At 44.1% G+C, this 27,197-nt stretch overlaps 2 protein-coding genes across 2 annotated transcripts; both read left to right on the forward strand.

Moving 5' to 3' along the window:
- Window positions 1-218: 218 nt before the first annotated feature.
- LOC102932865 (olfactory receptor 1038) lies at window positions 219-1,157 on the forward strand. The gene has a single exon (XM_027818849.3). The coding sequence runs from the start codon at window positions 219-221 to the stop codon at window positions 1,155-1,157; it is 939 nt and encodes a 312-aa protein (XP_027674650.2).
- A 12,168-nt stretch (window positions 1,158-13,325) lies between these two features.
- On the forward strand, window positions 13,326-14,479 carry LOC102937029 (olfactory receptor-like protein OLF2). Its single transcript, XM_037901481.2, has one exon. It carries the CDS (start codon window positions 13,326-13,328, stop codon window positions 14,262-14,264), a length of 939 nt encoding a protein of 312 aa, XP_037757409.2. The 3' UTR covers window positions 14,265-14,479.
- The last annotated feature ends 12,718 nt before the right edge of the window (window positions 14,480-27,197 follow it).

The raw sequence follows: 27,197 nt of genomic DNA on the forward strand, positions 1-27,197 counted from the left end.
TTGTATATGCACAGCATGTGCATTTTATCAAACACCTGGAATGACCAGCTGTGAACATCTGGCTCTGTGGACTAAGCCCTTCCCTGAGTGGGTACTGATGTCCTCTGAGAAACTGATCTCCATTTATCTTCACTTACTTCATTACAGAGAAGGGACAGGTTTTCTGCACCATCCTCCTGCTTACATCTGTGTAGCTGCCTCATCTCTGTTGAGAGGAGATGGAAGAGGGAAATCACTCGGAGGTGACTGAGTTCATTCTCTCAGGACTGACAGATCGTCCGGAGCTACAGGTCCCCCTGTTTGTGGTGTTCCTACTGATTTATGGTATCACCCTGGTGGGGAATGGAGGGATGATCTTGTTAATCATGATTGATCCCCGACTCCAGACCCCCATGTACTTTTTCCTCAGTAATTTGTCTTTCTGTGACCTCTGCTTTTCCTCGATAATTTCCCCTACGATGCTGCTGAATTTCTTAGCCGAGAGGAAAAACATTCCTTACACTGCCTGCGCTGTGCAACTGTATCTCTTTCTCGCTTTTGGAGATGTTGGTTGTCTCTTGCTGGCTGTGATGGCGTATGACCGTTATGTGGCCATCTGTAACCCGCTGCTCTATACGGTCATTATGTCCAGGCAGCTTTGTAAACAGCTGATGGCTGGGGTGTACGCTCTGGGGGTGGTGGATTCAATGATACACACGTGTTTTACATTTCGTCTGTCATTCTGCAGCTCCAACATCATCAATCATTTCTTCTGTGATGTCCCCCCACTGTTGGCTCTCTCCTGTTCTGACACCCGCATCAATGAGATTGTGCTGTTTGCTTTCACGTGCTGCATTCAAGTGATCAGCTTTGTGACTGTCCTCCTCTCCTACGTCCATATCATCTCCACCATCCTGAAGATCCGCTCTGCTGAGGGCCGACGCAAAGCCTTTTCCACCTGCACTTTCCACTTGATCATTGTGGTCCTGCTTTTTGGCACCATCATCTTTGTGTATTTACGTCCCACCTCCAGCTATTCCATGGACACAAACAAAGTGGCCTCTGTGTTTTGCATGCTTGTGATACCCATGTTGAACCCCCTCATCTACAGCCTGAGGAACACGGAGGTGAAGGATGCCCTGAGGAGAGCAATGAATAGATTCCTAACCAATTCTTGAATCTGTTTAACTCTGTACTGGTTTAGTGATGGGGAGTGGAAACAGGTGAATTCAATTCCTAGCCCATTGCAATGTAATTTCGCAGAGCTCGTGGTAGCATTTTCATTATTGTATTGTTATTATTATTAATTTGTTTGTATTCCGACAAGGTCTGCAGGTCCCAGCTGAGATCAGTGGACAAAACATGGGAAGAATCACAATTCCAGAAAGAGAGAATGATTCTGTAGGCTGGTGTCTAGGGGCACCCACCTAGAGAGTGAGATGCTCAACTTCATGTCTCTGTTCCAATGGTTATTTAATTAGTTAGCCAGAATAGAACAGAGATTTAGAGCAACCCAGATTGGAAGAGCACATCACTCAGTGGCAGGGATGCTTTCTGGAAATGCAGGAAACCCAAGTGCAGAGTGTGACGTGTTTGGTCACTGAGACCCTCATTGGGACTGTCACCTGATGTGCTGACATTACCTCTCAGCACATTTTCCCGGACAGCATGGGCTTCCAGAACCCTGTATCGTTGACTAAGACATACTAGCCTACTGCAACAGAGACCCAGGGTCTGGGCACACCCCGAAAGCTGCAGATCTGGACTGAAACCAGCTCAGCAGGATACCTGTCTCCAGCACCCAGACACCTAGCTCCAAATGGGATTGTTGTGGAAAACGAGTCACACCATCTGTTTGATTTAAACAGTCTGAGGTCCTTTTATTTTGAATACAAGCATGCAGGGAGGAGACAGAGACGGTCACACACAGGTGCCCCCCTGGTCTCCCTCTGTCCTTCCCCTAAAATACCAGTCTTATATAGCTTTTTACATTTCAGTCAAATGATACATTTCCTTAATTTTTTTGATCACTCAAGCATTGTTAATAAAGCCTTATAAGGAGCCAGGGTAAATAGCTTTAGAATTAGCATTGTGCTGACGCACTTTCTTGTTATCAAGATCTGTGGTTTGCATGTGGCAGCATTTTGTCTCACAGCTTTTGCAGGTTTGGGGGGGTTGTACATAATAGACAGCTAGGGACTTGAGCTAGGTGAAAGTTTGGCCTAGTTTGTTACCTGTGTCAAAATACCATGACCCAGCACATGCTCTTAGCTTAAGTCTTACAGGATGCAGGCCTGTAGGTCTCTTGCGTTACTGCTCTTGCCTATGCTGCATATAGTGCATAGGTCTTGTCACAAAGTGGGAGAGGGTCAGGTCAACAATTCTTTCCCCCACAGGATCTAAACCCCAAATAATTCCGTTTTACTCTGTATACAGGGTCAAATGATACATGTTCGCCCTCTGTATCACTGCAAGAGAGAGATGCACAGCTGTTTGCACCCCGCAAGGTTACAGTTACTTACAAAGACTTTAGAAATAAAGAAAAGTGATTTTATTAAGTATAAAAAGTAGAATTTAAGTGATTTTAAGTCGTAACAGAAAGAACAAAGTAAGTCACAAAGTAAAATAAAACAAAACATGCAAGGCAAAGCTTAATACACTGAGAAACCAGTTACAAATGTTAACTTCTCACCCCAGTTGTTACTTCAGGTAAAATCCTTCTCAGGTCAGATGCCTTTTCTGACCTGGGTCCAGCCTGTTCTCACTCACCCCTGTGGTTACAGTCCTTTTGTTTCCAGGTGCCTGCAGGTATCTCTGTGGAGTGGGGAGATGAAGAGACTCATTATTTGCCTTCCCCACTTTACATAGAACATTCTTAGGGCAGAAAACCTTTGTTTCAAAGATGTGTTTCAGAGTAGCAGCCGTGTTAGTCTGTATCCACAAAAAGAAAAGGAGTACTTTTATAGGAGTACTTAAATAAATTTGTTAGTCTCTAAGGTGCCACACGTACTCCTTTTCTTTCAGCTTCAAGATGGATTTCAGTATCAGGTGACAAGGTTACATATCACTGTAAGACCCCAGTCTCCATTCTTCCTGGGTTGGCCCACAGGTACACAGGAAGGGTTGCAAGTAAACAGAGCCATTCACGGTTCATTGATTCTGAAGCACCTTTAATGGCCCTCACTTAATATGTCTTCATCAGTAATACAAATTTACACATTATTCTCCTAACTCCAGACATAGAAATAATCCATGTAAAGAAATAGGATGAACACACTTAGTAGATTATAACCTTTATAATGATATGTTACATGGGCACTTAGCATAAAGCATATTCCAGTGATATCATATTCAAAAGCATATTTTCATAAAGAATATGGAGTGCAATGGCACACATGGCTTTGCCCAGCACTGGACAGAAGGAGGAATTGAACCTGTATCTCCCACCTCACAGGTGAACACCCCAAAATTACATCGGGAAGGACCACCACCGCTTCCTACGGTTGCTGCGTTGCGACCGGCACCTAAATGCTCCCCCGCACACACACACATTGTTTTGGGACAAAGTTATTAGGAGAATTTGTAACACATTTGTGAATAGTCTCAGGACAAACCAAACGGTATTGTTTTTGACAATAAATTATTAGTCCAGAAGAAATTCACCCACTTCTAGAAACCTTTGTGTCCCAATGCTTCGAAATTACTTAAAGAGACATTTGGAGAGATGACCAACAAATAAAGTGGTTGACTGTATCATATAAACTGAGTTGACTGTATCATATAAAAAAGACCTCAGGGGAGAGCAAGCAATCCAGAGCACCTAATGCTCTGGCCCTCTGTGTGCCATTTCCACAAGGAAGGACATGGCAACAACAGTAATTGCATGTGCTGTGCACACCTGTTGTCCTGGGAGCAAAGATGCTCCAGGGAGCAAATCTCAAAGTCATCAAAGCCAAATTTAACCTCTTCTGGCCAAGGAAGCAGCTCCAGAGGTATTAAGGGTAATGTTAGTGCTGTTAGCAAACAGGGAAAGATTTGACTCTTAGTCTGATTTTAGGGTTCTAAGCAGGCGCTGCTTCCGTCCCCAACTCATTGTAAGTGAAGGGAGGGAAAACAAAGAGGTACAACCAAGTCATGGGCAAACAAGTCAGTTTCAGAGAATTTTGGCCTTTAATAGAAATGACATTCATGGGAGGGGAAGGAAGGAATTATCCTGAGAGGAGAAATTTCAACTTTTCTGAACATATTTACCTACCAAAAGAAGGAGAGAGCTTTACCAAGGGAGGGAGAAGAGTGACTGGGAAAGGAGAGAAAAATTGCTTTAATAGGAAGGGGGGAAACTCTCCCATCGATTCAGGGAATGTCTATACTAAGGCCATTACGTTGACTTAGCTATGGTATGCAGCAGTGCCATAGTGTAGATGCTTTCCACATTGATGGAGGGGTTTTTCCTTCGATGTAGTTAATCCACATCTCCGAGAGGCAGTAGCTAGGTCAAAGGAAGAATTACACTGAGGGTCAGTACAAGCTAACTACCTCGCACAGGGTATGAAAAGTTTCCCCGCCCTCTGTAACGGAGCTCTGTTGATCTAACTTTTAAGCATAAACCAGGCCTCAGAGAAGCTAAAGATGGAAAAGACCAGTTGGGAAATCTAGTCCTATTTCCCTGCCAGGGCAAGAGAATCCCCTTTGGTTCTTTTTGTTCAGGCCCATTGGAAATATTGCAGCTGTCCCAGCTTTCCAATAGAGATTATTTTGCATTCTGACTGAGCTCAGTGACAGGCTGTGTGTGTGTACTGGGCACTCTGTCTGTGTGTGCATTTTTGGTGTGCAGTGGGCACTGTGTGTGTGCATGTGGTGGGGGGTACAGTGGAGCTGAATGTCAAGTGCAGGGAGGTGCGTGTTCTTTGCCCTGCCCAGTGCTCAGGCTGGCGTCCCCACTCCTCCCAGTGCAAGGCTTCTTGTGAGATCGTAGAATAATAGAGCTGGAACGGACCTAGAGAGGTCATCTATTCCACTCCCCTGCACTCATGGCAGTTCTAAGTGTTATCTAGACCATCCCTGCCTGAAAACAGGTTGGGGTGTAGTATTTCTAATAGAATGCAGACAGCAATAACTGTTAAGGTGTCTTGGCATTTAGCCATCACTGCCATGAGGCAGTGTTCCTCAATTTCCCCTTCCAAACAGCAGCATAGGCCTGTTATGCTTTTGCTGCTTTGCCAAGCTTCCAGCCTCTTTACAGGTATAAGCTGAAAAGCAACATGCTTTTCAGCCTGTCTTATAATCCCTAGCATGAACAAAACTTTTTTTCCACAAAGCAGGTGTGTCCCACATCTTTAAAGCGTTTACCAATAGTATTAACTCCTTTGTCTTGACCCATAGATGAAGTAGTAAAAGAAACAAGATTAACAGTAAGTCTACGGCGGACAGGCTTTGTTCACACAATTTAGCTTGTTTAGTGTCTATAGCATTTCCCAACTTCTTTGTGTACCCTAGTAGGTGTTTTGATGCAGATTCTTCTGCCTCTTTGGAGAAGGCTTTTAATTCAGGCATGTTTCTGAGGCTTTGCGAGGAAAAGGGGCACTGCAACCATGCCTGCCCTCGGCCGATCCCTCTTGTGAAGCTTTCCAAGTGCAGAGTTTTTCTCCCCGAGCCTGGAAGAGATGGTGTTATTTTTTATAAGGGTAACAGGAATAACATTCTTTAATGGAGTGCTTTGGATCAGTAAGATCCCCTCAGTTACCCCACTTTCTGCTCCCAACAGGTCAGCTGGGTGGGCGCTCCCGTCCAGGAGATCTGAGCCCCAGTCTTCCCTTAAAATCTGATTCACAGGAGAGGGGTTTGGCATTTTAAATGCAGATTTTTCACCCTCCTACTGTGAAAAAGCCTCCCTACAAAAGGTGGGCAGACCCTCCCGTCTCCCCTCACCTTCTGTCTGGACTTTCCTCTCTGGGCTCCCCTCTGGGTCAGACACTCCTGCATCCCCCAAATGGGAAGCTGACCCTGATCCAGCTGTGGGCTCACAGCTATCAGCTGTGAAAGACCCTTCACTGGCCAGCAGAATCCCCCTCTTTCCCTCAGGTTTGGCTTGCTTCCAGCTACAGAGTCCCTGGGGTCTGTTCCCACCACAGCAGTTACCAGGACCCCAACTTCCACCTTTGGGGTACATGTTTCTGTGCACTCCAGAGCAGGGCCTGTCCCCTGCCGACCTGCAACTTCCTGGCAGTCAGCAGCTGGGACGGCCTCCTTGTTACAAGGCGGAACATTCCCCACCCGCAGGCAGATGATCACAGGACAGGAGATGGCTTTGTCCAGCCCCTTCCGCAGGGACTTGCCATGAGCCCCAGGGCTACAGGAGCTGGTTACAAATATCCCTGCCACCAAAGCCGCATGCTTCACTGCTACAGAGGAATAATAAATAAATTTGTTAGTCTCTAAGGTGCCAGAAGTCCTCCTTTTCTTTTTGCGGATACAGACTAATACGGCTGCTACCCTGAAAACAGGAATTTAAGAGACTCTCTCCTATTCCCCCACTAGCCCATGTGACTTCACACACACACCCCACCCTGGGGCTTTGAGCACATGTTTCCTTCTCGCTGTTAACCAAGCCTGGGGCAGATTCTGCCACATCAAAGAAATCATTCCCCAGTTGAAATGGTTCAAAATTGTGTGCCACTGTGGCAACAGTCAGCTCAGCCTGCAAATCACCAGTTTCCATGTGTACCTTAGCGAAAGGGGCAAGGACTTTGTAACTTCCCACCAGTTCTAATGCTGCCATTTCCCCTGGCAACAAATCCTTCTCCTGGATCAGGTCCCTCCTGACCACAGAAATCTCTGCACCCGTGTCCCTCAATCCCAGGAGAACTTTCCCATTCAGTTTAACAGCATGCATGTGCTCACTGCTTGGCTGGGTAGAAGCCCCCTTTACAAATCCCGCGTGGAAAGAGGCAGCAGCCTGGCTCTGAGAAGCAGCAGCCTCATGTGTTACCTGCTGCCTGTTCCCACTCAGCAAAGGACATTTATTCCTCAGATGCTCAGTGGACTCACAATCCTGGTACCTCTTGGGCTCCTCTACGCGTACAGGAGAGTTGGGACGAGTAACAGGGGAATGGGGAGATGGACACCTAGCCTCCTCTTTCCCTAGGGTAAAACGGTGATTCTACTTCCCCCCAACCCTGTGTCCCTCTGCCAGTGGTTTCTGTTTAATGGCCACTTGCGACGGTTCAAAAGAGTCTGCAAACTCAGCCATTACACCCACTGCATCCACCTTTTTGTCCCACAAATACTGTTTTACATCATCACTGCACATATTCAGCAATTGTTCCTGAATAACCAAATCACACATTTCTTCCAATCTTCTAATGCCTTTTCCCCTCACCCACTTGTCGAGCACATCTCTCATTTCATTTACATAAGCCACATTACTCAATCTAGATCCCCTCTTCAAACTCCTGAATTTAATCCTGTAGATTTCAGGTGTAATCTGAAACTGTTTCTGTCAAGGTTCCTTTCCCACTCTGAACTCTAGGGTACAGATGTGGGGACCTACATGAAAACCTCCTAAGCTTACTTTTACCAGCTTAGGTTAAAATTTCCCCAAGGTACAAACTATTTTACCTTTTGCCCTTGGACTTTCGTTGCCACTACCAAACATCTAACTGGTGTTATTGTTATGAGGAAAGAATCCTTTTGGAAACGTCTTTCCCCCCCAAATCCTCCCAAACGTTACCCCCCCTTTCTGAGGAAGGTTTGATAAAAATCCTCACCAATTTGCATAGGTGACCACAGACCCAAACCCTTGGATCTTAAGAAGAATGAAAAAGCATTCAGTTTCTTACAAGAAGAATTTTAATAGAAGAAACAGTAAAAAGAAACCTTAAGTTACAAAAACACTTGTCAGCTGTCAGCTGCAAACACAGAACCAAGTCTGAACCACATCACCCACAAGGTGCAGGCTTAACTGAAAACAGCTTAAGAAGTGCTCCTGTCTCCAGCAGTCAGATACCCAGCTCACAGTGGGGTCCATAACCCCCAAAATAAATCTGTTTTACTCTGTATAAAGCTTATACAGGGTAAACTCATAAATTGTTCACCCTCTATAAAACTGATAGAGAGATATGCACAGCTCTATGCCCCCAACCAGGTTTTAATACATACTCTGGGGTAATTAATAAGTAAAAAGTGTTTTTATTCAATACAAAAAGTAGGATTTAAGTGGTTCCAAGTAATAACAGACAGAACAAAGTAAATTAGCAAACAAAATAAAATAAAACACTCAAGTCTAAGCCTAATACAGTAAAAAACTAAAAGCAGGTAAATCTCACCCTCAGAGATGTTCCAATAAGCCTCTTTCACAGACTAGACTTCCTCCTAGTCTGGGTCCAGCAATCACTCACACCCCAGTAGTTACTGTCCTTTGATCCAGTTTCTTTCAGGCATCTCCTTGTGGATATAGCCAATATTCATAACTTTGAGTACAAAAATGATATATGCATACAAATGGGATGAATATTTTCAATAGAGCATAAGCTTTGCAGAGATATGTTACATGGCATATCTAGAGTAAAACATATTCCAGTTTTGGCATATTTACAGCCATAAGCATATTTCTATAAAGAATTATGGGGTGCAACATCACACTCTCTTTCACTGACAATAAGTTATAAGAACTAAATAAAATTAACAAAAGAATTGGGAGGGAGCTGGCCTACTCAGAGATACTTTGTTGCAGCATCTGCAGAGATGCTGCAGAGATCTTCAAAAAGAAAAGGAGTACTTGTGGCACCTTAGAGACTAACAAATTTATTTGAGGATTAGCTTTCGTGAGCTACAGCTCACTTCATTGGATGCTGTTGCTCACGAAAGCTGATGGTCAAATAAATTTGTTAGTCTCTAAGGTGCCACAAGTCCTCCTTATCTTTTTGGGCTTACAGACTAACACGACTGCTACTCTGAAACCTGCAGAGATCTTGAGTGTTAACCACCAGTTTGGGGAATATCCTCCTTTTTGCAGCCTGCCCTGACCTTGGCATTTTCAGTGAGGACTTCCCCAGGCACCTCAGAGTCACAGGAGGCAGAGAAGGCAGGTGGAGAATTTATGAGCATGACTCCTAGAGGAAGTAGGGGCATAGTGTTTCCTGTGCACAGACCTGGAATGAAAGAGTTGGAAGTTTCTGAATACAGAGATTGCTGGCTGTTGGTTGTTTCTACTTGTGTTCAGGGAAGCAGTACTTTGTGGACATTCTTTGTAACCCCTCCCCCACGGATTATCGCAAAGAATATAGGTGACTTGGATCATCAATTTTTCCTCCTATTACAATCAACACTGCAATGCCTCACAGGTTGGCACCACTTAGGAGAAGGGGGCACTGACATGCCCCAGAGCACTGATTATACCAGCCAAGCCTGCACACCTGTGAGGGATAATTTCTCCTACCATAGTAAAGAAGGGAAGAGTCATCACTGGGCCTGCCATGGATCTCCTTGCGGGGAGGTGATGATCACAATCTCCTTGTCCATCTGCAGCCATGGATCAGTGCATGGTCCCATCCCAATGGTGACCTCACCCTTTCCTGTCTGTCGAACAGTACTGTCAGTCAGTACCACACCTTTGGTGTTATTGGGATATTTTCTAGATGGTGGCTGTGACATACCAGGGTCCAACCCAGACTAATTAGCAGCTGTATCTCACCTGCCTGCAACCTTGTAATGACTTGCTGAATTGGCTTCCACCCGGGCCACTCACAAACAACCGTCTAGCATGCAAATCACACTCTGAGCATGTATGTGTAACTGCAGCCTGGCCAGGAATAGTTGGGTTACACTCAGGCTCTCACCACCCTTGGTTATACTGCAGGGTGTCCCCAACACACTCCCCAGTCTTTGATTTCCCTCCAGCAATGTACGTCCTGTGCTCCCCAGTCCTCTCCTGGACAATGCAAGTTACATTGTCCATTATTTCTTTTATAGCACTAATATGCATGCAACTTAGTGTTGCTGGCACCCAGTGCCCAGAGGCAAAACAACAGCAGGGGTTCGTTACCCGGTATGCTTCACTCAATAATCACAACGGGGTGGAGAAGCAGAAAAGTTTATTTGCAGCTGCAAACAAGGTACAGGGAGAATAGAATCTCAAATCCTGCACACCAGAGCAGGTCATTACACACACTTTTATATTCCTTAATGCTACTGCACTACACATCAGCCAATCAAAACTTTACACAAATACTCTGCCTTCCTCATATGGGTTACAACAATGTTTATTTCCTGCAACCTCTAACAAGCATTCCTAGCAACTTAAACAACCAGCACATTCTGTCTGGCCTTGCAGTTGTCTCTCCTATTATCTTTAACTTGGCATCAGCAAACCTTACACTATAAGGCATTATCTGCGGCTGCAACATTGTTTTAAGAGCAAAAGAGCTTACTCAAACCAGCCAGGCATGAATTCTATTAAGGGGGTTTGAGAAGAAGCCCTTAGGCCTTCAGCAGGGAGACCTCCTCGACCCTTATGGCCTTCCATCCCCTCAACTTAACTAGTGGCCATGCCCTGGGGTCTCCAACATTAGCTTCTCAGACACTTCTATTTAAACACACTGGATTAGTTAAAACAATAAAACAAATTTTATTGACTACAAAGATAAATTTTGCATGAGTGCAACTGAGAAGGCATAGAAGTCAGACATGGTTACAAAAAAAATAAAGCTAGAATGCAACTTGTGCCTAAGTTAAGAAATGATGTGAAATTCAAAGAAAAAGTTTCCTCACCACATACTTGCAGCACTCTTACTGACCACATTTCTTAGGTCAGAACACACCCCCTGCCCAATGGCTGCTTACTTTATGCCTTCAGAAGCAGTGAATCAATGGGCCGAGAGAGAGAGATCAGTTTCTTGGGATGTCTGCCCCTTCTTTTTATAGCTCTATCCCCCCTTTGAGAAACATTTCCACCTGGTTACCGGAAGACGAAAACTCTGTGTAGAAAGATGTTCCCTGCTGCTTTTTCCTCACCTATTTAGATACAAAATTAAGTAGAACACACATTTCTTTGTTTAAGACAGACCAGTTTGCCAGCCTCCGTTTGGAACATGTATTCATAACAAGATACAGTGTCATTTTATAACTTCACATGCATTATCAAAAAATTGTATTAATATTAAGATGAGAGAATGACTATTTCTGGTTGACTCATAGATTTATTTAGCATCTTACAGCTGAGCTCTGTGTGCAGATAATATGGATGCAAGAGGGATAGTTTTGTGAATTGCAGAAGTCCGTAGCATGCTGTGGTCTCCTCCTGAGCTCCTCTGGTCATCATATGGTCTCCATCAAGAAAAAGGAGTGAACCTATCTTTCCTACTTTGGAGAGTAACCTAGCAAGGGAAGGACATAGGATACCTTGGGTGATTCGCACTCTATAAATAGCCAGATAATCTGGAGTACTCTTACATGTCTAGCAGGTTTTCCATTCCACCTATTGGGGATTTGAGGTGATTTTGAAACCAGGAATGACTGGGAAGATATCAGCTACAGCCCCGGAATAACGGCCATCCCTCCTCCCCAAGTTCCATAGCCTCCTCACCCAGATGCCCAAGAATACGAGGCAGGGGGAGGCTACGGGGACCCACACAGTCAACCCCAGAGGATTGCACAAGCATCAGAAAGCTGGAATATCCTGTATTTTGATTTGGTTTGTGGACTTGTACTTCCCTCTTCCTCCACCCCCCTAACCCAATATCCCTCTCCCCCATCTAGCTTCTGATTTCTCTCAATGTTTTGTCAACAAATAATAAAGAACGGTTTTTAAACAATTGTGACTTTATTTCCTTTCATATATATATAAAGAGGGTGGGTAACTTTAAGAGAAACAAACACAACTCTCACACCTTACCTTAGTACGTTTCACCTGTATCTGACTTTCTGATACTTTGATTCCAGATTTGTTGCTACGGGTGTTTGAAAATTTTTCTTGAGAAGTTTTTTTTTTATGGGAAATTGGATTTTTCATTCAACTCTTTTTTTCAATGAATAATCTTTTCCTTGGATATTATAAGATTTCTATCAAAATACCAAACTCCCCTCCTCCATAAACCATGGCTGTGGGATTCAGGTGATGTTCCAGGGCAGTTCAGAAAGAGGAGAGACCATCATGCATACTGGGGGATATAGTCCAGCCTGGGAGCCTGGCCCATGGAAGAGATTGGTGGTGTGCAGTATGTGAGGCACCCCCGTGGTATTTCAGAGTCAAAATATTAAGGTTTTAGCAAAAAGATTTCGGTCTCCACAAAAAAAAACAAACAAAAAAACCAACCCTTTGTGGATCAGCTCTACACAGTACCCGGCTTGCACTGAAAACAGCAGGATGAAATATACCCCTAACCTCATACTCTGTAACTCTGGTAGAAATTGCATCTTTTAATAACACAGTAGAAAGAGTAGGTCAAATTAGTCACCAGGGCACCAATTAACCAAGGGTAGCTTTGGCTCACTGAAAGTATTAATTAGGTGTTGTGTCTCTCTCAGCTCAGATATTCCCAGTTGCTTCAGGAATCATGTCCCATAGATCACACATCTCAGTATAAAACTTCCCGAATGCTCCAAACTGGCATTTTCTGTCCATGAGGAAACACCAGCACTTCTCTCTCTCTCTCTCTTCTCAGCAGGTACGTGCTATTGTCCTGAATTACAGTGACACACACACACACTCAGACACCATGGGGATCAGCAGGTATTGAATTCCAGACCTCCAGCACCAAAAGCCTCAGCCCCAACTCCGACCCCTTTAGCTAAAGGAGCGACCTCCTGGGTTGGAAAAAATAGGCAATTACCTAGTCACTGAAGCCAGGGCTTCCCATGATGTCGCTGAGTTTTCATACATACTCCAGGAAATGCCAAAACGCTTAATTAGCACAGTGAGCAACTTTACCCCAGATAGACATGTCAAGCCACAGAGCTCCCCTTGCCCAAATAGGGTCAAAAGATTGAAACTCCTTTACTCTCACCAATTCTTTAGATAAGGAATAATCCCTTCAGACTGATTCTGTCACAGCAGGGTCACAAGTCACTGTTTTCTGTTTGGATTAGTGAACAGGAGTGTTTGTGTGGGGGGCATGATTAACCTGCGTGTCATTGTATTTGCACAGTCTGTCCATTTTATTGAACACCTGGAATGACCAGCTGTGAACATCTGGCTCTGTGGACTAAGCCCTTCCCGGAGTGGGTACTGATGTCCGTTAAGAAACTGATCTCCATTTATCTTAACTTACTTCATAACAGAGAAGTGACAGGATTTCCTCACTATCTACCTGCCCACATCTCTCTAGCTGTCTGATCACTCTTGAGAGGAGATGGAAGGGGGAAATCACTCAGAGGTGACTGAGTTCATTCTCTCAGGACTGACAGATCGTCCGGAGCTGCAGGTCGCCCTGTTTGGGGTCTTCCTACTGACTTATGGTATCACCCTGGTGGGGAATGGGGGGATGATCTTGTTAATCACAATTGATCCCCGACTCCACACCCCCATGTACTTTTTCCTCAGGAATTTGTCTTTCTGTGACCTCTGCTTTTCCTCGATAATTTCCCCTAAGATGCTGCTGAATTTCTTAGCCGAGAGGAAAAGCATTTCTTTCACTGCCTGCGCTGTGCAAATGTATCTCTCTATTATTTTTGGAGATGTTGAGTGCCTCTTGCTGGCTGTGATGGCGTATGACCGTTATGTGGCCATCTGTAACCCGCTGCTCTATACGGTCACCATGTCCAGGCAGCTTTGTAAACAGCTGGTGGCTGGGGCGTACACTGTGGGGGTGGTGGATTCAATGTTAAACACATATTTTACATTTCAGCTGTCATTCTGCAGCTCCAACATCATCAATAATTTCTTCTGTGATGTCCCCCCACTGCTGGCACTATCCTGTTCTGACACCCGCATCAATGAGATTGTGATGTTTGTTTTAATTTGCTGCATTCAAGTGATCAGCTTTGTGACTGTCCTCCTCTCCTATGTCTATATCACCTCCACCATCCTGCAGATCCGCTCTGCCGAGGGCCGACACAAAGCCTTCTCCACCTGCACGTTCCACTTGACCACTGTGGTCCTGTTTTATGGCACCCTCCTCTTCATGTATTTACGTCCCACCTCCAGCTATTCCATGGATACAGACAAAGTGGCCTCAGTGTTTTACACGCTGCTGATCCCCATGTTGAACCCCCTCATTTACAGCCTGAGGAACACAGAGGTGAAGGACGCCCTGAAGAAAGCAATGAATAAACTCCTAACCAGTTCTTGAATCTGTTTAATTCAGGACTGGTTTAGGGGTGGGGAGTGGAAACAGGTGAATTCAATTCTCAGCCCATTACAAAATAATTTCGGAGAGCACGTGGTAGTTTTGTTCATTATTATATTGTTATTATTATTAAATTTGTTTGTATTCCAACAAGGTCTGCAGTCCCCAGCTGAGATCAGTGGACAAAACACGGGAAGCATCACAGGAAATGAAGGAAACCCAAGTGCATAGTGTGCTGGTTTCGGTCACAGAGACCCTCATTGGGACTGTCACCTCATGTGCTGAAATTACCTCTGAGCCCATTTTCCCTTCCAGCCTGGGCCTCCAGAACCCTGTCTTGTTGAGCCAGACACACTCGCCAGCTGCAACACAGACCTAGGCTCTGGGTGACGCCCCCTATGTTGCAATTCTAGACTGAAACCAGCTCAGCAGGACAACTGTCTCCACTACACAGATACCCAGCTCCAAATGGGATTTGAACGCCAAATAAATCCACTTTACTCTGTATAAAGCGTATACAGAATAAAATGATAAATGCTTGCCCTCTATATCACTGCAAGAGAGATATGCACAGCTGTTTGGCCCCCCGGGTACTTACACTAAGTTTATAAATAAACAAAAGTGATTTTATTAAGTATAAAAAATAGGTTTTGAGTGTTTTTAAATAATAACAGACAGAACAAAGCAAAATAAAACAAAACACTCAAGGCTAAGCTGAATACACTCAGAAATCAGTTACAAATGTTCCAGTTTTTCTGAGGATTGAGGACACTTGCCTGCATGCAGTGAAAGGTTTGAATAAGCCTGATGAACACCATTTCCTCCCTCTCACCCTTCTTTATTAATTTATTCAAATCCACCACAAACGGTACATATTACCTCACATTTATTTATTGCCATAACGCATTTCATTTCCTTCTTTCAGCCCTTCCGGGAGCAACCATAATATTTAATAATAAAATTACAGGTAAATAAACACTCGTCTTTCTCATGTTCTGTCCTGCTTTCTAGAAGAAAGAAAAAGCTGTGGAAAGACGTGCAGCCAGTTAAAATGGATCTCAGCATCTGCTCTGCTGCTGAGATACTGTCTTTGGCTTTCCCTGTGTTGCTATTTCTGTGCATGGAATGTTGGTCCCATTCACTGAACAGGGTGTGGGAAAAAAAGATCTGTGAGCTAAAGCTGAAAACAATTGTATCCCATTTCAAGACCCATCATCTTTCTGGGCTCATGAATCTTGACCTCCTCCCTGGATTGGAACTGGTGAGGTAAAGGGGAAAGGCACCTTGTCTCAGCCTCAAAACCTTCAGCCATTCCCTTTCCCCAAAACTGTCTTTCTTAAAATCCTTACTCTTTATCCACCACCCGCATTGCTCAGCAATTATCTCACTGCTTCAATTCTGCAGAGCAGACCACCACACATCAGAGTGAGGAGAGAGACTTTTTTTAAACTTGATACCACTGTAAAGTCGATACTGACCTATGGGGCAATTTAAGTGATTTGTCCACTTTGTGACAGAGCAGAAGAATGAACCCAGGTCTGCTGAGTCCGAGTCCAGCACACCATCTGCCCTCCATGGATCAGGGAGAGATGGATGAAATGATTCCTTTCCTACCCAAAAGAATCTGCTATCCTGTGACCCTAAATCTTTACATAAATACACATTGGGTCAAATGTAATACCCCAAACCAAAACACATGCATGTCCCAGTATAAGAAGATTAAGAATGGCCATACTGAGTCAGACTTAACCTCCATGAGTTTATTCAGTACTCCTTTAAAACCTGTTTTAGTCCTGGACTTCACAACCTCCTCAGGCAAGGAGTTCCACAGGTTGATTGTGTGCTGTGTGAAGAAGAACTTCCTTTTATTTGTTTTAAACCTGCTGCCCATTAATTTCATTTGGTGGCCCCTAGTTCTTATATTATGGGAACAAGTAAATAATTTTCCCTTATTCACTTTCTCCACACCACTCATGAATTCATATACCTTTATCATATCCCCCCTTAGTCTCCTGTTTTCCGAGCTGAAAAGTCCTAGCCCCTTTAATCTCTCCTCATATGGGACCCGTTCCAAACCCCTTATCATTTTAGTTGCCCTTCTCTGAACCTTTTCTCATGCCAGTGTATCTTTTTTGAGATGAGGAGACCACATCTGTACACAGTATTCAAGATGTGGGCATACCATGGATTTATATAAGGGCAATAAGATATTATCCATCCTATTCTCAATCCCTTTCTAATGATTCCTAACATCCTGTTTGTTTTTTTGACTGCCGCTGCACACTGCGTGGACGTCTTCAGAGAACTATCCACGATGACTCCAAGATCTTTTTCCTGATTAGCTGTAGCTAAATTAGCCCCATCATATTCTATGTATAGTTGGGGTTATTTTTTCCAATGTGCATTACTTTACATTTCTCCACATTACATTTCATTTGCCATTTTGTTGCCCAAGTTTTGTGAGATCTTTTTGAAGTTCTTCACAGTCTGCTTTGGTCTTAACTATCTTGAGCAGTTTCGTATACTCTGCAAACTTTGCCACCTCACTGTTTACGCCCTTCTCCAGATCATTTATGAATAAGTTGAACAGGATTGGTCCCCGGACTGACCCTGGGGGAACACCACCAGTTACCCCTCTCCATTTTGAAAATTTACCATTTATTCCTACCCTTTGTTCCCTGTCTTTTAACCAGTTCTCAATCCAAGAAAGGATCTTCCCTCCTATCCCATGACAACTTAATTATCCCTTCCATCTATTATGTGCCCATGTCTGTTCCTATAGGACATTATATCTCATTGGCTTAGCCAGTCCCCTTGTTCTGCAGTTCCTCAGTGGTGACCTTTTACCAGGTTAATCAAGAGATTCACTGAGTAATGTAAAGTACAAATGTTTCTTCTCTCAGGCTTACAAAATGATCGTTCTGTGACATGTACTTCTGAAACTGTCTGTCTGCCTCTCAGTCTACCTATCTACATTCTTATACAGGGCACATCACCGTCGAATTGTAGAGCCTTACAGACTGTTAAAGTGAGCAGATATGGGTCTCTAAAACTATTTTAAGGTTAGTGATTTCATGCCAAGCTTTAAGTGAGCATTTCTACGAGGTGTGGTTATTATTTGCATCGCCTATGGAAAGAGCAAGTGCCAGAGAGAGCAGCCACCTCAACAACATTCCCCGAAACAATAAAGAGAGGAGATGAATATGTTTGTTATTCGTTATTAAAATGACAAGAAAATGCATTCATCTTGAAACCACTTCCCCTCCCCAGTGATCTCCCCAGAGCGTCCTTCACCTCCTTGTTCCTCAGGCTATAGATCGGGGGTTCAGCATGGGGATCACCACCATGTAGAACACTGAGGCCACCTGGTCTTGTCCCAGTGAGTAGCTCATGTTGGGGGATAAGTATGTCAAGATCAGAGTCCCGTAAAACATGGTGACTGGACTTGATGGCCTCTCGAGGTCCCTTCCAGTTCTATGATTCTCTGAGCTGGGGAACAATTCATGTTCTGGTCATGCAGTAACATTTATATTGCACTGGGAACTCTGGAACCACAAAGGAGACCTCCTCAAACCCCAAACCTCCTAATCTCCTAATTGTACTAAGCAATTAAACAGTGCAGTCTCGGAACGGACTGGTTTAAATACATATTCAAATTTCAAAAGGAAACGCAGATGCTTAGAGCTGCGCATCCTGCAGGGCAGGACACTAAATGGAAAAGACTAAAATCAAACCCAGCTATAGTTTTTGAGTGACCATTCTAGGAAAATAAACCACCCAAGAGGCTGAAGAGGGAGGACAGAGTAACTCTTGGGAATGAGTTTTACTCCTTTTCCACTCAAGACATCAGGGTGAAAGCTCAGCTGATAGCGATCAGAAATTGTGATTTATCTTAAGTCTGACTGATGTCCTTTGTGCAATGAGTTGGGTCCCTCACTGTATCTTCTAGTATGATAGGTGGCCACATCTAGAGCTGGTTGGGAATTTGTTTTTTCACTGAAAATTTCAAATTTTCATTGACAAATCATGTGTCATATTCTGGCTGTACACGGAAATGTTCTGACTTGGAAATGCTGTTGCAGAGCCTCATGGGAGTTGTAGTTCCAGAGCCTCTTGCTCCCACTTTTCTCTCCAGGCCGCACTCCCTGGCTGGGCGACATGTCCCACGATGCACTATGGTCTCCCTTCCTGGTGAGGGGAGGAGGTGTATCATTACAGATTCATGGCCCCAGTGCATCATGGGAGATGCAGTGGCGAATTGAAGCATGAGCTACTGGAGCTACAGCTCCGATGAGGTACCCTGGCAGCATTTCAGAATTGAAGTATTTTAGTTTTCAAATTAAATCCAAAAATATTCGGGCTCTCAGGGATTCAGGTTTCAGAGGACAAAAAAAAAAAAAAAAATTCCACTTAGGTGAAAGCTTAATATTTCATGAAAAATAATTTTGATGGAAAATGTTTGACCAGCTCTGCCCACATCACAAATTCCACCATTGCAATTAGTGCTTATTGGTACCTTGTTGGCAACTTCAGCAGAGAAAGCAAAGAGTGACTAGGCTGCAGAGACTGAATGCTCCTATCATCCCCTAGAGATGTTGCTTCTAGGTCAGCATTGAGGCACATGAGTTGGAACTGGCTGGCGTGTAATTCTTTATTGTAGCTGCCCACAGTGTGGCTGATGTCGGTGATTGAGAGCAGTCTTCAGTCTCCAGAGCTGTCCGTCAGACACCTGTCACTCTCATCATGTTCACTTTAAGATGTAGTGAGCTCTTTGAAAAGTCACTTAGTAAAAATGGCATCATGGCTCTCAGCGTTTATTGTCTCTCACTAATATCTACACCAAGTATGCTCAGATCATATCTCACTGCTAATCTGGGAGTTTTTTGAAAACTTTGCCTGCTCTCTGAGAGTCAAATGGAGCATTGTCCATCTCATTTATCATCATCACTAGCCAACTGGGCCCTTAATGACACATCTCCAGTCACAGCACCTGCAGTAGGTTTGCCCAGATGTAAACGATTGGACCTGAAGAAACAATTTTACTGATGATGCATCAGATTGGAAAGTGTCCAGCTCCTTCCCTCTCCTCATTCTCAGTTCTCCAGAGCTAACAGAAATAATCAGCAGTAAAAACTGATTTCTGCCACTGAAAATAGAAGACGTGACTGTAATGCAGACAGCGAGCAGGTCTGTGGTGTAGGCAGGTGACATTTTTACACAGTCAGTTTTCAGAGATTGCCTGTGCTTGGCATGAGTGGGGAAAAGATACACACCAGAGAGTTTATAGCCATACTTGTTCCGGGCCCTTACACAGATAGACAGGGTAAGAATGGCACAGCTGAGGAGGTTTTATGGGAGGGGGCAGAGCTGACAAGGAGGAGGCAGGGCATTCTGCATCCTGCCTCCAAAGCAGTTCCATCAGCATCCAGTTGCTATCAGCATCAGAGTTTATCCTGCTTCTTCATGAGCACTGGGATCCCTAATCCCTGAGGCATGATTGTGACAGGCGTTCCCGGGGTGCAACCTGGAACTGGGGCACTGCTAAGCGCTCTGTCTTACCAACCCGAGCTCCCTTTCATATTGTAATAATGCAACAGGTCTTGCACCGACACAAACATTCACAGGCAGGGACACACCCAGCTGAGTTACATGGATGCTTTTGCCAGCTGCTATGAACCAACAATAGGCTTCAGTCAGTTCCCTCTTGCTCCCCAGACTAGGATCCCAGACCTGTATTGTCCTGCCCTGGTCAGAGGCCTGACCAGTGTAAGTTATTACCCCATCCACCCTCCCTCAATGTGGAGAGGACAATGCACCAGCAGATATCCCTTTACACTTCAAACAACACACTGTTTTAGGTAAAAAAAACATAAAACAGGTTTATTAACTACTGAAAGACAGATTTTAACTGATTATAAGTAATAAGTGTACAGATCAAAGTAGATTACCTAAGAAATAAAACAAAATCACAATCTAAGTTCTATAACCTAGACAGGATTTGAATCGAGCAGTGTCTCACCGTGATGGTACAAACAGCTCACCAATCTTCCACAAACAGGCTGAAATTCCTCCTTTCCCGCCTGGAGCCACTTCCCCAGTCAAAGTCTTTGTCCTCTAGTCATCTTTCCAGGTGTTCAGTTGTGGGGGGAGTGAAGCCAAGTGATGATGTCACTTTCCCCTTTTATAGCTTCTGAGGTGTGGAGGAACTTCATTGTCCCAAACAAAGCCCCCAGCACAGTTAGTGGAAAAGTACAGGCACAAGATGGAGACCAGTGTCATATGAGCTGATCACATGCCCTTGCCTGCTTTGATGACTCACAGCAGGGGCCATTACCTATATGCTGGCTAGAAAGTCTGCAAAATATCTATTGGGTCAGTGTTAAGATATAGATATTCAGGCCTGTCTGTAAAGGCCTATACTGTAAGAATTTAGGTGTATTCTTATCACTTGGCTAGTTAGGGGTATAAAAGAAAGAATCAAAATCACTGTCTGCTGGTGTAAGGGGCTTCTCTTACTGTGACAATCTGAGGCCCTGTGCTTAGGCTAAGATCTTTGGCTAAGCAGCAGAGGCAGCCATAAGCTGGGAAGCGACCGGTCACCTCCTCACCTTCCAAACTAGTCACATTGAAATAAGGTGCTATTGGGCTGTTAGGAATACAATCCTGTCCTATCACCTCCAGAGAAAGGGAAGTGCCGAGAAAATGTAAAAGGAAACTTAGTTTGATAGCATCCTGTCTGGCAAGAACTCACTTATCAATAGCTGGGATGTGAAATCCTCACTTCTGTATTGTTTTGTCATTATAGTTCCCACTTTGCTATTGTTTGTCTGTATAATCTCTGTCTGGTTCTGTGATTGTTCCTGTCTGCTGTATAATTAATTTTGCTGGGTGTAAACTAATTCAGGTGGTGGGATATAATTGGTTACATAATCACGTTACAATCTGTTAGGATTGGTTAGTTAAATTTCAGTAAAATGATTGGTTAAGGTATAGCTAAGCAGAACTCAAGTTTTACTATATAATCTGCAGCCAATCAGGAATTGAGTGGGTGTGGGTGTGGGTGGGAGGGGGTGGGTGTGTGGATGGGGGAGATGGGAACAGGGATTAGAGGTAAAGAAATTGGAATCATGTTTTGCTAAGGGCAATGGAATGGGAACAGGGACACAGGTGTAAGGCTCTGTGGTGTCAGAGCCGGGAAGGAGGATACTAAGGAAGGAAACTGGAATCATGTTTGCTGGAAGTTCACCCCAATGAACATCAAGTTGTTTGCACCTTTGGACTTCGGGTATTGTTGCTCTCTGTTCATACGAGAAGGACCAGGGAAGTAAGTGGGTGAAGGAATAAGCCCCCTAACAGTCAGGATAACCTTATTCTCGTTGTCCATCCCTCTCACAATGTGATAACTTGTTTGTAGAAAGTTTCTTCCTAACACCCACTGGTTAGAGGTTGGTTTCTGCTCTAATGAATATGGTTTATATCTGTCCCTGAAAGGAGCAGAATGGGGTGGGAATATGAGTGGGACTGAGCCATTGTTTCTGGTGCTGGGGGCTCCCCCACTTGCTCTGGCCTAGGGCCCTGGGAGACCTTAATCCATCTCTGGTTGCCAGAACAGATTCTATTATGACTTAAACCTGTTGTCACTGTTTGAATGTCACGACTCTCCCAAAACTTAAGAATCTTTGTGCCAGCAATAAAGTTTTCCGTGCCGTGACTTGACCGGGACTGTCACGCACAGGCTTACTCTGCACGGCCTGGGCCAGATCTTCAGCTGGTGTCAATCAGTGTAGCTCCATTCTCTGGCCCTTTGGTGCACTGCAATTTGGCCACAGATTACAAGGTAGGAAATTTCCTAGGCAGCGCCTATGGTTTTAGCTAAAAAGTGGCACCAGTCTTTGTGCAGACAATCCCTGTGATGCTGATGACCGACACAATCAATGTCAGTCTGCGAGCAGCCACCAGGAGGCAGTACTCCACGCAAAGCCTAGTACATGACAGAATGCAGGAAGATACATGACATAGAGTCAGGGCTGATGTAGGTTGGCAGGGAGGGAGAACAATGGTACCAAGGCCCCAAGCTCAGGGAGGGCCTCAAAACATCTGTAACTGGGGTGAAATGGAAGGGGTAGAGGTGCAGTGAACATGATATATCAGGTCCCCTGCCAATAATACAAGGTTAATGTGCTGTTGCTAGTCCCAAGACATAGGATTTATGCCTGTAGGGTATTCCCTCTTTGAGGTGGTTAGCCCCAAAATTATATTAGGCCTTACGTCTGCACAGCAGGTTCTGTGAGGTGTTGTTAGTCCAAAAAATATTGAGATTTATGTCTACAGAGCAGTTGCATTGCCAACCCATGGATTACCAGCCCTTAGATAGACCTGCAGAAAAATCAGTGATGTTGTTAACTCAAAGACTGTTAATTCAGATATAAGGCCTCCAATGCCATTTCTGTGTGGGATGATGCAAGCTTAAGTAGTGTCATTTTTATATGTGTATAATACAGTGATGATGTGGTGTTGGATTCATATCTGAAGGATGAAATCTGTTCTGTTGCTTTCCCAAAGATTATTAGGCCCAGATGCCTGCAGGACAGTACCAGTGTGGCATTGCTGACCCAAAGAGTATCAGGCCTTTTAATTATTAATAACTATTAGTATTATCTGCAGTGTAGTTGTGCCCATGCTGGTCCCAGGATATGCCCACTTCATTCTGAATGGTTTCTTGCAACAAGTGTTCACTCTTTTTGTTTAACCATCTGTTCCACCTTGCATTTAGCTGTGACACTCTGAGTACCTTTCCCAGACCTGAAGCAGTGCTCTCTGGAAGCTTTCTCTCTTTCACCAACAGATGTTGGTCCAAGAAAAGATATTATTTCACCCATCTTGCCCTTATTATTATTATGGCAGACGATCACATGCGACGATCCTTATTAGTTAATCCTAAAGATTGTTTGACTTTATGCCTGTGCAACATAGTTAGCCTCAACTATGCCTGTGCAACATAGTTAGCCTCAAGCCTCAACTATGCCTGTGCAACATAGTTAGCCTCAAGCCTCTCCTGTCTTAAACGTACAGGAGAATCCATACTGTTGCTAGCCTGGAGACCATCAGCTCTAAAGCCTTCTGGACAGCCTCTGCTGGTTCCTTCACTCACGCCATTTCTTTTGTGTATCCTGAGGCCTAATCATTTTTAGGTGAGCGACACCACACAGGTACTCCCCTACAGGCTTGAAGCTTTACAAACCTTAGGTGAACGTACCTCACAGTGGTGCCGACTCTCAAAATGCTCTCAGTGAATAAAAGACACAGTCATTATGTGGTATTAGTAACTGAACAATTACTAGGCCTTATGCCTATGTATTATACTGACTTTGTGTGTGTGTGCGTGCATGCACACACATGCACGAATATACGACCTTCCAGGAGCAGGCTTGGGGAGCTGTAGCAGTCAAGCCATGTATTAAAGTTAAAGGGAATCTCATTCAGCTCAGATAGTATGGTCCTGAGGATGGGCAGAAATGATGCCAGGATGGGCAGGAATGGCATCCCTAACCCTCTGCTTGCTGGAAGCTGGGAATGGGTGACAGGAGATGGATCACTCGAGATTACCTGTTCTGTTCATTCTGTCTGGGGCACCTGACATTGGCCACTGTTGGAAGACAGGAGACTGGGCTAGATGGACCTTTGGTCTGACCCAGTCTGGCCGTTCTTATGTTGACTTGTTTTTTTCTGTGCCGAAGACCTCATTGTGAGTCTTTGTGGATAATCAAGATGCCCTCATGGCTCATTACACCTGCACAGCAGATTTGCATATATTTGCTTACCTACACGTTATTGGATTACAAGCCTGTAGGGCAGTGCCCATGAGGTATGGCTTACCTATGGATTGTTAGTAGAGTGCATCGGAAATTTTCCAATGGAATGGTTTTTTACCACAAAAAAAATTCATTTAGTCAACACTGTCATTTCCGTGCGAATATGTTTATTGTGGGGCGGGCGGGGCGGGAAGGAGATTCATTAAGAAAAAGAAACAATTGAAATGAAGTGTTTTGGTGGCATTGGACTGGGAACATTTTGATTTTCTGTTCCGACATGACTTTTTGTTTCATTTTTTTCCCCTTAGGACACTAGCCTCTGTATTACCTATGTGGTGTGGCTCTCCTAAATATTATGAGGCCTTGAGCCTCGATGGAAGTACCTGTGAGGTATAACTGACCTAAAGATTACTAGGCCACAAACCTGTATGTCAATACTTGTATAGCATTCCTCACTTAAAAATGATTAGGCCCCTCATAACTGCCAGGCAGGGCCTGTGACATATTGCTCTCCTAAAGTGTATGAAGTCACCAGCCTGTATAGCCGTACCTGTGTGGTATTGCTCACCCAAGTATTATTAGGCCATATGCCTGCATGGCATTATGCATCTAAAGACGAGTAGGCTTCAAGTAGTCCTTGTGTGGTTGTGACAGATGTTTTCCAAGGATATTGAATTAAGGTGAAATATATTTGGAGTCCATTGTATTAACTACAAAGCTCATCCATTAATGTGGGACTGGATGATCAAAGTGCCACATTGAATAAGGTGGCAGACAAGAATGGTCTTTTAGAACAATACATGTGAAGTGGATTATATGGCAAATATCTAAGGAGAGGTGAATGCAAATTTCCCACCTCCAGTTATGCAAAAACACAGTTTATTGAAGCTATGGCCTGAAGAGTGGGCCTTTTTCTGCTGACTACCTGTTCCCAGAGGCACAAGATCAGTGGCCCAAGCTGTACAAAGGATAGACTGACCTGTTCACAGGGGCGGGAGTTCTCAGCTGAGGCTCTTATGAACTTGTAGTCACAGGGAAAACCCCGAAGTGTGGTTTGAAAGACTGACTCCTACCAGAGCCCCTGCTGGATTTGGGAGGTGATTTGGGGTAAGCTTATTAGCAGGTGTGTAGGTTCTCTTCTTGTTTTTAATATGTTTTCTCTGTAATAATTTCACCTTAAGAATACATGTGCCAGCTTATCAAGGTCTGTGTAGTAATTTATAACTACTGGCAATTACACTGTTCATAATCTTTGATGAGAAAGCAAAGCACACAAGCTGGCCTGTTTAGGCAGTCTGATTTGCAGGGGATATCACAGTGTAGGCAGTGAACTGGAAAATCCCCAGTTAGGCGGGGGAGAGATACAGATCTCCGTCCAAGAGAGGTGTTGGCTGAGGAGCTGGGGGCCTAGAATGGATGCCCTTGGAGGACCACTAGGGTAACCAGATGTCCCGATTTTATAGGGACAGTCCCGATTTTGGGGTCTTTTTCTTATATGGGCTCCTCTTACTCCCCACCCCCTGTCCCGGCTTCAAAAACAGACTCCAATGAGAAACTGCAGAACTGGAATTAATTTGCAAACTGGACACCATCAAATTAGGCCTGAATAAAGACCGGGAGTGGATGGATCACTATAAAAACTAATTTCCCCCTACTGTTACTCACACCATCTTGTCAATAGTTTGAAATGGGCCACTCTGTCTACCTTGGCCCCATTACCACTTCAAAAGTGATTTGTCCTCCCTTGGTATTCTACTGTTGAGATTAGCCCACTTCTACTTCAACTGAATTATCTCATTAGCACTGACCCTCCACTTGGTAAGGCAACTCCCATCTTTTCATGTACTGTGTTTATATACCAGCTGACTATTTTTTTCCACTTCATGCATCTAATGATGTGGGTTTTAGCCCATGAAAGCTTATGCCCAGATAAATGTGTTATCTCTTAGGTGCCACAAGTACTCCTCGTTGTCTTTGTATAAATCCTGCTTCTCTTTTGACAGGACTCTTTTGGTTGAAGAAGCCTCTCAGAATCCCCTAAGTTAGGACAGCAATAATCAAGCTTGTTCATTTATCTCTGGGAGCTGCTAATTTCAATGAATGTTTGCAATGTCTTGGAAACACAATTAGATTTTAATGATGCACAGCGGACCCACTTTAACCACACTTCCAAACTTGCTTGCCAAGTTACGCAATCTCAGTTTGGGAGGCAAAAACTTTTTCATCATGCCCACCGAGAGCTTATTAAAATGGTCAGAAGCTAATACCGTTTCTGAAGAGATGTGTCAATTACACTAAATTGATCGCCTCAGGTCCTGGAAGTGTAACATCCCTGGAATTTGCATTTTTGTTTTGTTGCCGGAGCCAGGGTGATTATTTTGAACCAGCACGCATAATCTCCAAAGTGCATTACCTTGTTCCTCACAGGGGAATTAAAGAAATTACCAGCAGAGAATTCCCTATGAGGGAATATACAGAGACAGACTAATTATTTGATTTGTAACAGCAAAACTGCACAGAAGATACATTTGAAATTCAAAACTGTTGTTACAGTGACTTTATTAGTATCAGTCAAATATTACTATTAATTCTACTAATGTCAGACCTACAAATCCACCTCTCTCTCTGTAGCCCACACACCCTCTGCCCAGACCTTGGAGACCAGGACAGGCACATCTGGATTGGATGCACCTTAATACCGTGGGGAAACAGCAAAAGAATATGGACAGAATAAACATGTTTTAAACTGAAACTGCTATCACAGCCACAGGTTACGAAACAGGCTCTCCCATAGGATAGAATAATTCCCTGCGCTGCAGGAATGATTGGAATATTCTGACCTGTGGCATGCAGGACATGAGACTATCTGATAATCATGACCTCTGCTGGCCTTAAAATCTATGGACCCATGTACAGACTTAATTTCCTGTTTAAAAATAATGCAAAGAGAAGCCTCTGTGTTCAGAACTGTTTGGGTGAATTCAGAGTGAAATAAACAAAAATTAAAACCAGTTGCTAAAGACAGAAAAGAATATTTTGAAAATCCACCCACTCCCCAAATAGACAGTGCACTTCATTTTGATCTGTTGCAACCCTCCTGGCATTTCTATTTCTACTCCTGGAT

Source organism: Chelonia mydas, chromosome 6 (assembly GCF_015237465.2).
Source record: "Chelonia mydas isolate rCheMyd1 chromosome 6, rCheMyd1.pri.v2, whole genome shotgun sequence".
Taxonomy (NCBI): domain Eukaryota; kingdom Metazoa; phylum Chordata; order Testudines; family Cheloniidae; genus Chelonia; species Chelonia mydas.

What these genes read in the sequence shown, in the direction of transcription:
- LOC102932865 (XM_027818849.3), top strand. Translation starts at nt 219, where the DNA reads ATGGAAGAGGGAAATCACTCGGAGGTGACTGAGTTCATTCTCTCAGGA.
- LOC102937029 (XM_037901481.2), top strand. Translation starts at nt 13,326, where the DNA reads ATGGAAGGGGGAAATCACTCAGAGGTGACTGAGTTCATTCTCTCAGGA.